The 15,136-nt window shown below is 39.9% G+C and overlaps 2 protein-coding genes across 4 annotated transcripts in view; one reads left to right on the forward strand and one right to left on the reverse strand.

Moving 5' to 3' along the window:
• IWS1 (interacts with SUPT6H, CTD assembly factor 1) overlaps positions 1-11,497 on the reverse strand; it is a 38,080-nt gene extending 26,583 nt beyond the window's left edge. For 2 of the 3 annotated variants that reach the window (XM_072613448.1, XM_072613449.1), the window contains exons 1-2: positions 11,113-11,485; positions 8,745-8,860 (exon numbers count right to left, since the gene is read on the reverse strand). In XM_072613448.1, coding sequence (XP_072469549.1) covers positions 8,745-8,860; positions 11,113-11,146 — 150 coding nt within the window. In that variant the 5' untranslated portion in view covers positions 11,147-11,485. Of the gene's footprint in view, positions 1-8,744; positions 8,861-11,112 lie in introns of all 3 variants that reach the window. The other variant, XM_072613450.1, reaches the window with a different exon arrangement.
• MYO7B (myosin VIIB) overlaps positions 11,165-15,136 on the forward strand; it is a 177,891-nt gene continuing 173,919 nt past the window's right edge. Inside the window, 2 exon segments of the mRNA XM_072615741.1 lie at positions 11,165-11,337; positions 11,621-11,880. Of these exon segments, the coding sequence (XP_072471842.1) occupies positions 11,165-11,337; positions 11,621-11,880 (433 nt within the window).

The raw sequence follows: 15,136 nt of genomic DNA on the forward strand, positions 1-15,136 counted from the left end.
ATTAATTTTCCAAAATAAAATTTCAGAACTGATGGTAAGATAAAGAGAAGAAAGACATGGAAGAATACAGTCCTAATTACTCCTGATACATGCATATCCCTTTGATTTCCCCTAGTGATTTCCCCTAAAAGGGTTTCTTATACAGAAAAATTGCAAAGAAAAAGTAAATAAACAATTTTGTTCAAGAAATTAAGCACTCTCTGTATGTCTTTACTTTGCTGTCACTGTTTGTACAAAATTTTCCTAATTTACTTGACCATCATTATTGCCATCTACTTCCTGATCATTTTGCATAAGTAATTTATGGAAAATATTAAAACTAAGATAGGCAGTGTGTTACAAAGGTCAGAAGGTTAGAATTGGAGTCAAGAAAATTTGGACTAAAGACCCACCTTTTAACACTTATTACTTGTCTTGCCATGGCCAGGTTACTTAACCTCTTAATGCTCCAGGCAGTGCTCATATTTATGTTAGAGTTTTCATACCTGGAGTTTGTTACTCCAGAGAAATGCCCAGTCTCTTCCCATCCACCATCTACAAAATGAAAAGTCATTCTCCAACAGAGAACTGAAGGGCTGCTGGGTGGCACAGTGGACAGAGTGCTAGGCCTGGAGTCAGGAAGACTCATCTTCCTGAGTTCAAATCTGGCCTCAGACAGTTGGAGAAAGAAATGGCAAACCACTCCAGTATCTCTGCCAAGAAAACCCCAAATGGTTTCACACAGAGTCAGACATGACTGCAGACTGAACAAATAGAGAAGTGGCCAATGGACATTAAAGAAGAGACATTCCCATTTGCTTTGCTGCGACCTCCTAAGGACTGTGGACTACGGAAACCTCCCTCTCACTTGCAGCTCACACTTCCTCTATATGTTGTCTCCCTCATTAGAAGGGAGCAAGGTCAGTAGGACTCTTTTATTTGTAACCCCAGCACTTAGCACAGTACTTCACAAGCTCTTAATAAATGAGTGACTGATTCATTCATCTGACAGACATCTTTCATGACAATTCTAAGAATTAGATTTTCTACTTAAAATATTTTAAAATTTCTCTATGCAGTATTTTTTTTTTTTGGCATAGTCAGTTTCATTGCGCAAAGTGCCGGAGGAAGTCTTAGAAGTTATTTAAACAACAACAACAGAAGTTATCTAATCCAACTGCCTCGATTACAGATGAGGAAACTAAGGCCCTGAGAAATTAAGTGACTGTGCCCCCAAACTCACTCTCTAAGCATTAATATGCTTCCTGGTGACCTTTGACACAGCAATTAACCTGGATGGTTAAATAAAGGATTGGGCAAGACATCCCTGAGGGTCCTCCCAGCCCTGGATCTATTCTCTCATGAACTCTGCTTACTATCTACTTGACACAGTGAATGCCAAATATTATTTTAAAATAACTCTTAATAGATAAGAATGCTGTTATGACTATCTCTGTATAGTTAGAACACTGACTAGTTAAAATAAAAGTCAAACACAACATGTCAGATGCATAAAAATGAGAAGACAACACTGAGTACTCAGTATAAAGTCAATGATGCTGAAAAGTGGGGTAAAACAATAAAGATCCTGACTCTGATTACCAGTAAGTTCCTGATGAACTTTACCTGACTTAGTCAGCAAAGATGTTTTTGCCAAGCATAGACATGGTTACAAAAGGAAACAGTTTGGAATACAAACTCATTTGTAAATCACCATGGAAGATAATGAGCATCGCTGTCTCATGAAACAGTGAAAAGTCAAAACAAATCTGCAGACATCCTGGGGAAAGACCTAACTAATATCATCCCAAGGGCATTCACACATAAAATTGGCAAGGAATTTAAAGCCCAATTCTTAATGGGCTATTATTTGTTAAAAGAAAAATGACATGGAAGAACAAAGTTTTAGTATACAGACCAAGAATACATGGCAAATCTATGTTAGAGAGGAAAGTCTTGAAACTACTGAGGGATTTTTTTATGTCATGTCAGGGAGAAAATTACAAAAGAATGAGACAAAAATCATAGACTCCTAAAAAAGGTAACTGACAGGGCATTGATAACTCACAATTGATACATTTACAATTTTGGGGGGCCAGATAGTGAGCTTGGTTTTGGGATGTGCTGAATTACAGTGGCACTGTGGGGACATCAGGAGGGAACTGTGGTGCAGTGAAAAGAGCACTGAACTTGGAGAGACCTGTGTTCAAATTCAACATCTGATACCTGTGACAAGGTTAAGTTACAATCTCTTTGAGCCTCAGTTTTTCTCACCTGTGAATGTGATAATTCCTATGTCATAGGATTGTTGTGAGGAATAAATCCAAGGCACATCAGGGAGCCCTAGAGGGCTGCTGAGGGGGAAGATGCCAAGGTCAGATCTGTACTTTAAGAATATTCATTTGGCAACTACATGGAGGATGGATGGAAAAGGGCAAAACTGGAACCAGAAAGACCAATTAAGAGGCTGAAACAATAGTCCAAGTGAGGTGACGAGGTGATGCACCAGGGTAGAAGCTACGTACAGACACGCCTCATTTTATTGTGTTCTGTAGATAATGCATTTTAAAAAAAACAAACTACAGGTCTGTGGCAGTCCTCCATCAAGCAGCTCTACTGGAACTATTTTCCCAACAGCATGTGCTCACATTGTGTCTGTGTCCCATTCTGGTGATTCTCACAACATTTCAAACTTTTTAATTATTATTATTACAGTATCTGTTGTGGTGATCTGTAATCAGTGACCTTTGATGTTGCTACTGTAACTGTTTTGGGATGCCAGGAGCTTCACTCACATAAAAGGCAACAAACTTCTTCGATAAATGTCGTGTGTGCGTTCTGACTACTCCACCCATGTCTTTCTTCCTCTGCTCAGGTCTATTTCCTGAGACGCAAAAATATTAGAAAATATTACATAAACTTAGTTGATAAAGTGGCAGCAGAGTTCGAGGATTGACTCCATTCCACCACCCTGATCAGTCAGCAGTATCAATGTCAAGGTAAGAATCTCCACATCACTGAAGGCTCAGGGGACGGTCAGCATTTTTTTTAGCAATAAAGTTTTTTAAATTAAGGTATATACACTGGGTTTTTTAGACATGATACTATTGTACACTTAATAGACTACAGTATAGTGTAAACATAACTTTTATATGTACTGGAAGATTAAAAAATTTCGTGTTACTCGCTGCATTGAGATATCTGCTTTATTGCAGTGGTCTGGAACTGAACCCACAATATCTCCAAGGTATGCCTGTACACAGAAAGAAGGAAATTAGTACTAAGATACTATGGAGGTAGATTGTTTAAGATTTCTGAGCTGATTAGATATAAAAGGTAAGGGCAGTCAATTAGCATTTATTAAGCACCTACTACATGCCAAGTTCTGTGCTAAATATTAGATGAATTCAAGACGTGGATGAGACATCTAGGAAATGTCCAGCAGAGAAGTTGGTAACACGAGACTGAAGTTGAGGAGAAAGATTAAGGCTGGATAAAAGAAAACAATCAATTTAGTATTTTGAAAACCTTAATGAGCTGTTTAAATTTCATCTGTCATTTGGATCAGTCAAACAGCAAATATTTACTATGTACCTAGTATACTCCAACACTTTCACACAGTAGGAAGAGGTGTCATGTAGCTAAGTGAAGATGCTGTTATAGCAATCAAAAGACAACAAAATCTTTGTGAGTTAGAGACTGCAAAACAAGAATGTGGGGGGAGGAGACCCCAGGACAGACCTCTGGGAAATGCCCACATTAAGACACTGGAAGAGAATGAGAATACAAAGGAGTCATTAAAGAAATAGGAAAACCAATAATTTTTTGTAAATTTCTTACTTTTGAAAACTAAATTATATTTTCTCAATTCAATTTACATACAACTACATTTGTGAAAATAACCATTTTAACAGCTAACACCATTTTTAAAATGTGCAACAGGAGCCCCTGACTCACTGCTAGTGCTTTTATTAAAAATTAAATTGTTTCATGATAATGTTAATATTTGCTCAACATTCACCTTTCACTGTAGCTAATCACAAAGTGTGCTTCACAGGCCACAGTCATTCCTGCCTCTGTATCATTCCTTTTACCTGGCATGCCCACTGTGCTGCTCTCTGCCCATCCTCCAGGCTGGAGCTAAAGTACTTAGCAGGGTAGCGTGACAAATTGGAAAGGATGAGAGGAAAGGATTTATAATCAGATGGACTAGTTTCAAATGCTAGCTATGCCCCTTATGAAACTGGGTGACCTTGGGCAATGTACTTAGCCACTCTGGCTTTAGTTTCCTGAAAGCTAAGGTATTAATGACCTCTCTCTATAGGTAGAGTTTGTGATTGTTCCAGTTCTTGTTCATCTTTCTTTTGAAGTTTCTACAACTTCATTGTCTCAAACTTGACCATATGGTGCCCTGCACTCTTCTCTGGATATTTTATATTTGTGAATTAGTCTTACCCAGCTACACTGTGATGTGCTAGTGCAGGAACTATAACTATGAAGGTCTACTTCCCAGCACAAGACTAATTATTCTGTAAAGACATGGGGGGGGGGGGGGGGGGAGGGGGGAAGAGAATGAGCCAAGATGGCAGAGTAATAGCACAGATTTCTAGAGCGTGCCCCCAAGCCCAGCCAAATACCTGTACAAAATGGTTCTAAACAAATTCTGAAGCTGCAGAACCCACAGAATGATGGACTGAAGCAAATCTCCACCCCAAGACAGCCTAAAAGGTTGCTGGGAAATGTCAATCACCCCAAAGTGGGGGCAGACCCCAGTCTAGCATGTACCCCACCTGAACAGATGAGACCTGAATAGCTTCAGGGGAACTGAATCTAGGACACCTGTGGTGGTTTCCAGACTTCATGACCCCAAAACACCAAGGACAAATTGGAAGGTCCATGGAAAAAGCCTATGGGACCAGTGTGGGAGAGTGGAGTGGTTCGGCCCCAGCCCCAGAGCAGCAGGGGCAGCTGCAACCACTGTTTCTCGAGTTCTAGGCCCACAGATTGTAGGGGGATCAAGCTGACAGTATACTCCCTAGCCCCACTGGAGGCACAGCACTACCTTGATAAAGAGCTCAAAAGTCAAGTAAATAGCTGGGGAATTGAGCAAAAATTGGAAAAAGAATCAAACTACAGAATATTATTTTGGTGACAAATAAGACCAAAACGTGCAAACAGAAGACAACATAGTCAAAGCTCCTCCATCCAAAGCCTCCAAGAAAAATATGAATTGGTCTCAGGCCATGGAAGAGCTCAAAAAGGGTTTTGAAAATGAACTAAGAGAAGTAGAGCAAAAATTGGGAAGAGAAAAGAGAGTGATGCAAGAAAATTATGAAAAATGGGCAAACCGTTTGCTAAAGGAGACCCCCAAATGCTGAAGAAAATAACATTATAAATAGACTAATCCAAATGACAAAAGAGATCCAAAAAGCCAGTAAGAAAAAGAATGCCCTAAAAAGCAGAACTGGCCAGATGGAAAAGGAGACCCAAAAACTCACTGAAGAAAATAATTTCTTAAAGATTAGAAATGGAGCAGATGAAAGCTAATGACTTTATGAAAAATCAAGAAATTATAAAACAAAACCAAAGGAATGAAAAAGTAGCAGACAGTGTGAAATATCTCACTGGAAAAACAACTGACCTGGAGACAGATCCAGGAGAGACGATTTAAAAATTATGGGACTACCGGAAAGCCATGATCAAAAAAAAAAAAAAAAAGAGCCTAGGCATCATCTTTCAGGAAATTATCAAGGAAAACTGCCCTGATACTCTAGAACCAGAGAGTAAAATAAATATTGAAGGAATCCACCAATTGTCTCCTGAAAGACATCCCAAAAGAAAACTCTGAGGAATATTGTAGCCAAATTCCAGAGCTCCCAGGTCAAAAAGAAAATATTGCAAGCAGCCAGAAAGAAACAATTTGAGTATTGTGGAAATACAATCAAGATAACACAAGGTCTAGCAGCTTCTACATTAAGGGACTAAAGTGTTATTCCAAAAGTCAAAGGAACTAGGATTAAAACCAAGCATCACCTACCCAGCAAAACTGAGTATAATATTTCAGGGGAAAAAATGGTCAATCAATGAAATAGAGAACTTCCAAGCATTCTTGATGAAAAGACCAAAGCTGAATAGAAAATCTGACTTTCAAACACAAGAATCAAGAGAAGCATGAAAAGGTAAACAGGAAAGAGAAATTCTAAGGGACTTACTGTATAAAGTTGAACTGTTCACATTCCTACATGGAAAGATAATATTTGTAACTCTTGAGAAAGGAATATATTGGGAGTAGAAAGGGAAAAATAGAATGAGGCAAATTATCTCTCATAAAAGAGGCAAAAAAAGCTTTTTCAATGGAGGGGAAAAAGTGGGAGGTGAGACGGAAAAGTGAAGCTTATTCTCATCACATCTGGCTTAAGGAGGCAAGAACATGCACACTCAGTCTGGTATGAAAATCTATCTTACACTACAGGAAAGTAAGGAAAAGGGGATAAGTGGGGTGGGGGGGGATGATAGAGGGGAGGGCAAATGGGAGGACAGAGTAATTAGAAGTAAACACTTTTGGGAAGGGACCAGGTCAAAAGAGAGAATAGAATAAATGGGGGGCAGGATAGGATGGAGGGAAATATAGTTAGTGTTTCACAAGATGACTTTTATGGAAGTCTTTTGCATAACTATACATGTATAACACATATCGAATTGCTTGCCTTCTCAGAGGGGATGGGTGGGGAGGGAGGAAGGGAGAGAAATTGGAACGCAAAGTTTTAAAAACGAATGTTAAAAATTGTTTTTACATGCAACTGGGAAATAAGATATACGGGCAATGGGGTATAGAAATCTATCGTGTCCTCCAAAAAAACAGAGGGGACGGGGATAAGAGAAAGGAGGGGTAGGATAGAAGAAGGGAGGGCAGATTGGGGGAAGGGGTAATCAGAATGCCTGCTGTCTTGGGGTGGGCAGAGGGGAGAGATGGGGAAAAAATTTGGAACTCAAAATCTTGTGGAAATGAATGTTGAAAACTAGAATTTAAAAAAAAAACAGAGCGTTGACGGGTCAACCAGAACGGTAAAGGTCCCTGAGTTCATGTCCATGGGAATCAGCAAAAGGAACTTGGGGATGCTTAGCTTAGAGAAGAAAAGGCTAAGAGGAAACATGAGAGTTGTGTTCAAGTTTTTAAACAGTTGTCATGGACAAGGGGAATGACACTTCTTTTTTGACCGTAGACAGCAATGGATAGAAGTTGCAAAAGGGAAAAACTTAAGCATGAGGCCAGGAAAAGCTTTCTAATAATTAGAGCTGTCTCAAAGTACAATTGGGTGCTTTGGGAAATAGGTTTCTCCTCATTGAAGATCTTCAAGCAGAAGCTAAAAAACCACTTTGGGGCCTCTCAGAGTAAGGATTCCTTTTTTGGATTTAGGAACTATATGGCCCTTCTAAATCTCAGATTCTATGAACACCACAATCTCTGAAGACTTAAAGTTACAGGTAACACAAGAGGCAGCGGAGTGATGTATGGTGAGTATAAAAATACTCCCAGTGATGAACTATACAAAAGAAATGACTTAAGGGCCATCATATAAGAAATGACTAGAAAAGGTGAACTGGCCTATAACACATAACAGGAGCAAGAGATGGACAGCTTGATTGCTTTTTTTTAAAGGTCTCCTATTGTTAGGTAGAGAGCGTCTGTAAAGAATTTATAGGGGAACACAAAGCCTGGGAAGGAATGTAAGGGTTGCAATCTGTAAACATATTGAGAACATATTCGTTGCAGATAATAATGGTAGATAATAATGCATTACTGAAGAAGTGTGTCTTTCACTTTCACATGTGCACATAAGCTTCTTCATTAACTCAAAGATGTACTGCTTAAACGAAAAACCAAGCTGTCTTTACTGTTCCAATTTCTTTGTGCTTCAAATCTTGCATGTAACAACTTGTAGGACAGTGATAAATGTTAAGTTTTATTTTTATTACTAGTGTATAGTACTCCCTATATGACCTAGGAAAGTAGCAAGAGTTTTTAAGTTATCCGCACATATATGTGAAATTAAAGAGATAAGACCTTAGACACCATCTAGTCTGAGGACTAGGCTCAATACTCTAAAAAGTTTTTGTGCAGAACTTAACCTACAGCTTAGGTTCTTGAATCTCCATACCTTTTTAAGCTCAATTTTGCTTTGACATTAATACATATGTAATTTATTAAATTAGCCTTGGAATTTTATGCTGACTGAACAGTAAAAACAGGCAACTTAATTTAACTTTTAAATTCTTATATACTGTTCTATCAAGACAAGCTGGTGAGGATCAGATCCTTACGTAAAGTTTTAGCAGACCATAGTTTACTATGAAAATTTATAATATGCTCCACAACCTGTGACGGAAGACTCTTATGTAAGCTGTCAATGATTACTGCCATCACTGGACATCAGTAATCAGTAAATTCCAGTAGGACTGGAAGCCCTTATTGGGATAATCCATTTTTTACACTCACGTTCTGGGCTGCAATTGCCTAATATTTGAAAATAAAAGAATGAAAATTTTGAAACAACCAAAACTGTTTTCACTGCCAATTTGTAACTCTAATTTTACTTCCAAAAAACCTTTCTAATTAATTTCTCCACCCTTCCCACGTTGCTCCCCTACAAACCACTAGGTTTTGATGGCAAGCTCTGACACAACATCCAAGATCTACTCTAAAGGAAGCAGTTCTAATCAAATACAACAATGAATCCTCCCCAAAGATTCTGTTCAACCAATACCTCTGAATGATGCTCTAAACTTCCATTGTCTGATCCAGAGTGCTGCTCAATTACATCATCTTCAACGTCTGACCCTGAATCCCGTTCATCCTGTACTGGGGTAGCTCCACCATCATCTGCTCAAAAACAAAACAATAAAAATCCCACTTAAAGGGTAAGATGGATGATGTCTTGGGCTACAACTAAGATTAAGTATAGCCAAAGGAGGACACTAGCAAATAGGATAACTAAGGACATTATGTTTCTATATGAGATTTGTATTTAAAATGCCACATGCGTTGTACATATAGTAGCAACATCAATATGATGAGAGGTATGCAGAACTTAGCAAACATCAATGGAAAAGCCAGGGAGCAAGTGAAAGATCTCTAAACATCCCTCCTATGTGGCTAACTAGAGCATACTATTTCCACTTCATGTTGAAAATCAGATCTCATTCTGGCAGACCCTAAAATACTACATTGTAAAATAATTCACAAATATAAAGGTCCATATAAAGGGTCAAAAGATAATATTTCCAAATATTAAATTTACACGAGAGATCTGAAGCAATCATTTAAAAAAGTAAATCAACCTACACTTACAAGTACTTGGCTATCTGGTGAAATAGGTCACAAAAGCTACATAGATATGTAGCTTTCAAAAAGGAACTTCTAGATACACTCTCAATCACTGGCTTAATATACTGGCTTGAAAAGGACTTTTTTCTTTCAATATTTATTTTGCCCCTGACTACCATCAACTTTTATGTTTTTTTTTTAAAGTGTTCAAAGATCCATCAACAACCACAATAAGCATCTTTAGAGATTTTAGGACTACCCAATTCAAAAGCCATCGATCCTACTTGGAATGTTTACAACATAAAGAATACTGGAAAATAGAGATTAAAATATTTTATAATCAGAGTTGTAGTATGAACATTAGAAAGTTTTACAGGAAATAACAGTTAAATATCCCCTCATACTTTATGTTAATGAGCATTTTGTCAACTATTTGCCACAAGTTCTTAAGAATTAATCTAAATCTAAAGCAGGATCAATTTAAATTATAATTCTAAAGCAGTAATTAGTCACTTCTGAGGCAAAGAATTCCCAGATACCATCAGCAGACTCAAGACATAAAAATGGAAGAAAGAAAAGAGTGATTAAGCAAGAGAGAGGAATAGAAAATACAAGCATTGTGAAGGCAGGCGGGCTCTCTCTCCTTCCCTCTTCTTTTTGGTCTTTGAATCCTTAGCCTAGCACAGTGCCAGGGACATAGCAGACTATTTTAATGAAGAATGAGAAAAAAATTACAGTGTGTAATGCAAAATGTCACTAACAAGTAAATGCCACTTGGGAGCCACCTTTGATCTAGAACATTTACTGAATCCATGTAGGAAAAGAACCATGTTTTTAATATGTTCACTGCCTAAAATCAGAGAAACTTCCTAAATGGGAAAGGAATTCAAAGAGAGTTTATAGTTATTTAAAGATCTAATTTCTAGACTCCTAGAAAGATCTTTCTAATTATTTAAAGACTAATTGAAATATCCTTTACAGACCAACTAGTACTAGGTAATGACTGAAGAAACTGAGGTCCATGAAATACGACTTATCCAAGGGCCAAAAGGCAGTTAGTAAGAAGCATCAGGGGATATTAAATAAAACCCAAGTCTCCCCATCTAGTCCCTCTCCTTTCTGACACACCAAACAACTCGCCCAACGTCCTGAAGCCTAATTTAGAACTTAGGATTTTAGTCACTGGAAAGCTGTGGCCATAAGTTTCCTCACTTCTCCAAACCTTCATTTCCTCCCTCATCTGTAAAATGGGCTTAGTACTGTTATACTATTCAATTCCAAGGACTTTTGTGAGGAAAACACTCAATAAAGGCAAAATCCTATACGGAAGTGAGCTATTTTTTGGCAGATGCTTTGATGACCGACTCTGCAGGTCATTTAAGATTTCGGTGGCAAGAATAGTTTGCAAGATCGATGAGCTGCAGGCCAGGGCATTGCTCTGAAAAGATACAAGTTCGAGTTCCCTCAGATTAGCAACTCTTTAGCCAAAGAGAAACTGACAGAGAAACTGACTTAGAAACTGACGACTGCTCGGATACCTAGTGTCTCCCTGCCCGGGGTGGGCAAACAACGGTTGGTCAGTCAGTAAAGCTCCGACTGTGTGCCGGACACTGTCCCAAGCACGGACTCCGAGCTCGGGGGGCGCGATCTCCACTCCCTACTCCGCCAGAATCACCTCTTTTCTCCCAGGGCCGTTCGGAGACCCCCAAATTTGGATGAAGACCCTTACCAGGACAGGACAGGACACTCCCCCGGGAGCCTGCCCTACGCTCCCTTTCCAGCCCCTGCCATCCCCGGGGCCTCCTCACCTGACTGGTCGCCGCTGTAATACTCCATCTCCATGGCGGGCCCGGGCCCGAGATGGGCACCTGGACCGGGAGGCTCCGGGCCCCCCGCGCCGCGCCCCCAGCCTCCTCTCCGCTACTGAGCCCCTTCCCTCCCCTCCTGGCTCGGCCCGGCCTGGGGCTCAGGAGGACTCCTACCCGACCCCGAATCAAAGCGGGGGTCCCTGCGACCTTCAGTAAGGAGGGACGGTGAGTGGGCGGGGAGGCTGCCGGGAACCCTCGGGAGAAAAAGCCGACCGCTGCCTAGGGCCGGCCTGGTGTGATTTGTCCCCCAGCCGGCGGGAGAGAGGCTTCCCAGCAGCACCTCCGTGACCAAAATGGCGCCTGCCCAAGGCCCTCAAAAGAATCTAGTGCGCAGGCGTCGCAAGGAGTCAAAGGGCCAATGAGCAGCGGGAGACGGTGGCTGAGAAGGGTTTTCAAGAACGGGCGGTGGAGAGCGTTGAAATGGGTACTCCGATTGAGTTCCTGAAAGGCAGACCTTTCAACAGCTCCTGATACGACCCGAGTACGTACCCTGGGATGGGGGTCCTTCCCCCTGCTCGGACAATCTCAGGCCTCATCGTCGTGCGTTCCTAAGCCATTCCATTCCTGAAAGGGTAGGTGGCGAACTGCTGAGACTACAGTTCCCAGCATGCAAGAGTGTGCTTCGGGACTACTACCCCCAAGAATACCCCAGGAAACGAGCAGACTCCGCCAGCGTAATCGGTGTGATGGTGCACGCTGGATCCCAAAGTTGGCTGTTTAAACGTTTTCGACCGTTATTCTCTTCCAAAAGAACAAACTGGTCTCCATATCTCAAGAAATGTTTTTAGAGCGGCAAAGTGATCCCTTCTCTTCAGGCCTGAGATCTGGAACAGGGAGGGGCTGTCTAGTCTCTTTTCTGGCTAGGCCTAAATTCAGCTTATCGTCGGGCCGTCATCCTTCTGCCCTCTGATTGGTAAAGCTCAGTGGAAGTAGAGACCTCTGGGAAATGTAGTCTGGCTGAATCCGGGCGAGAAAGGCAAACGCGCCTTAGACAAAGCTTGGCCAGGGCTTCTGAGCCTCTTTTTCTGGACGCTCATGGCGGGGCTGTTGGGAGGGAACCAGCGGTCCAATGGATTTTAAGAAAACAACAATTTCTACTGAAAGAGGGAAAAACAACAATATTTAAATAATATTATAATAATATATAAAATAATATAGTAATAAATAATAAACATTTTTAAAATAATTTCTGTTGAAAAAAGGGGGGGAAAGCCCAACGACCCAATGATTTTATTTTGAAATCAGAATTCCTTTTATTTTCTCATAAATTTCTAGTAATCACCGTGGTCCACACTTTTTTTCTACTCCAGCATTTATTAAGCTCCTACTTTGTGCAAGGCAGACTCACTGCTTGTTGAAGTGGATAGAGTGCCTTGGAATCAAGAAAATCCAAGTTCAAGTCCAGTCTCTGATGCACATCTGGTGTCTGTTCAGAGGACGGTCACAATCTCTTAGTGTCCCAGGTTACTTTGTTTAGATTATAAATTACACTTGCAGATCTGCAGGAGTAGAGGGAGTTTTCCTCCAGGAGTTCCAAACAAATGAAAATCACAGGCCCACATGAAATGACAAGAGACTGTACTATGGGCTCTGTAGAAGTAAAGAAAGGATAGAAACCCTGTTTTCAAGGAGGTTACATTCTAATGAGGAAAGTTAGTAGTTAACTAGCATGTATTAAGGGCGAAGGGAATAAATATGAATATAGTATCTACTAGATGTCAGGCGCTAGGGATACAAGAAAGGCAAAAGATAGTCCCTGCTCTCAAGAAACTCACAATATAAGGGAAGAGAAAAACATAGAGCTTGGTTTTGGGCAGTTGGGTAATAAAAGAATAAGCTAGAGTCAGGAGTGTGCTTGGTAAATGTTTAACAACCAGTTCTCAATATATAGTTTAATCTGAATGATTAACATTTTCTCCATTTTACAAAGTCTATACAAAGTCACAAAATAACAAACCAAGCCCTGATTTGTAGCATTTGCAAATTCCTAGATGTAATGTTCTCACTGAAAATTTAACAAGTTACTCTTTGAGATGGTTTTAGCATGTCCTTGGGAAGAGGGGTGAAAAGTAAGCAGCACTTTTAGTGAAAAAGAAGATAGGATTTGGAATAAGAAGAGCTACATAAGTAGCGAGGGGCAAGTCACTGTAATTTCTAAGCTGGTTTCCTTGTTTGTAAAATGGAAATTATATTATCGAGAGTATTTGCCTCACATGATTATTGTGGGGAGCAAATGAAATCATAAAATTAAAGATTTGTGGTAGTGTTTGTAGGTCTTTTAGTTCACCTCTTCACACTCTGAGCCCCAGAGAGGTTAAGTGAGTTGCACAAGGTCACACACATCAGAGGCATCAAAAATTTTAAAGGCTGTCATTGTAAAGAGGCTCAAGTTTTACATATATGTATGTAGCTTATATATATTTGTAATTTAACAAGCAATATTCATAAATTATATGAAACAAATTGTAATGGTAATTTAAGGTTAATGGTGGGTGGAAGGAAGAGTTAAAGATCTTCCCCGCCCATTAATAGGCCTCAAGATCTTTTGTTAATTTCTATTCAGGCACTGAGTCAGAGGGTCCTGCCCTCCAGCTCTGAAAAATGTATAAATACTCTGAGGTGAGGTTTTACTTTGGGGCAGATTCATTGGAAGTGTTTGTTTGGCCAGAGGAGACTGTATAGCCTTGAAGAAGCCTCCCTCCCTTTGAAAACCCAGATGTTGGTACTTCTCTCTCTGATAACTATGTATATATTGCTTATGGTCAGACAGTTGGAAGCCCTGTCTCTTGATCTTTATTTCCCTGAAGTTCAGGGTGCTGATTTTTTCACCTGAACTAAGAGAATGATACATGTGCTTAACTAAAGAAGATTGTTGACCCCTCAAAAGTTGCTTTCCTTTTAGAAAATCAGATCAGAGAACCCATAGAGCAGGCCTTCCTGTGCATGCTGGGGTCCTTGCTGTGACAAAAATAAAAGAACATGACAATTCATTAACATGCAGGTGGTCATACAAAGAAATATAGTATACTTCTTAAAAGAAAAATGTATATATCATTTGCCACAGGAGATAGATAATAGAATTATCTTCTTAGTATAGCTAGTTTCACTAAATCAAAGAAAACTTCCTATCAGGTCCGATAAGAAAAGAGGGCATTCCTAGGAGTCTGGAATCCTCCATCTTTAGCAGCTAAATCTTTTTGTATTGATAAGAGGAGAAAAGAAGACACTGAAGGACACTAGCTGCTGTGTCTGGCCTTGCAGTAAAATGATTAATACAGAGCAAGATGGAATCAGTTATGTTCTTCCAGAAATTTGCTTTCAACACCAGGTATTAAGGTATTAAAAAGGTCAAGATAGAAGAGAGGAGGAGTCTGTGGATATTTTGAAAACACAAAGTCAACAATAATAAACATTTATATTAAATACCTACTATGTGCTAAGCTCTGGAATACATAAAGAGGCAAAAGAAGTCCCTTCCTTCAAGGACCTCACAATCCAATGGGAGAGACAAGCAAACAAATATGTACAAAAAGGATATATACAGGATACATAGAAATTAAGAGAGAGAAGACCATACAATTGAAAGGCTTCCTTTAGAAGATGGGATTTTAGTTGGGGTTAGAGGAAGCCTGGGAAACCAGGAGGCAGAGATGAAGAGGTTTAAGTATACAGTGGAAAATAAGTGGGAGTTAGGAGACCTCAGTTCAAATCTTGATTTTGCCAAGGTGGGCTTCCTCAGGCAAATCACTAACCTACCTCTCTGGTGCCTTGGTTTTTCAACCTCACCAATGCTGACTTCTGAGAGATAAGGAAAGAATTGGTCTGAGAGCAGCAGACAGGAAAGAAACAAGTGTACATTCTTCAGCTCCTCCTGCAACTTTTTACCCTAAACTCCCCTTATAGAGTTTTATATGTATTCAGGCAAAAAAAGAAAAAGAGAAAATGAGGACATTCAGACTGTGAG

Source organism: Notamacropus eugenii, chromosome 5, assembly GCF_028372415.1.
Source record: "Notamacropus eugenii isolate mMacEug1 chromosome 5, mMacEug1.pri_v2, whole genome shotgun sequence".
In the NCBI taxonomy this organism is placed as follows: domain Eukaryota; kingdom Metazoa; phylum Chordata; class Mammalia; order Diprotodontia; family Macropodidae; genus Notamacropus; species Notamacropus eugenii.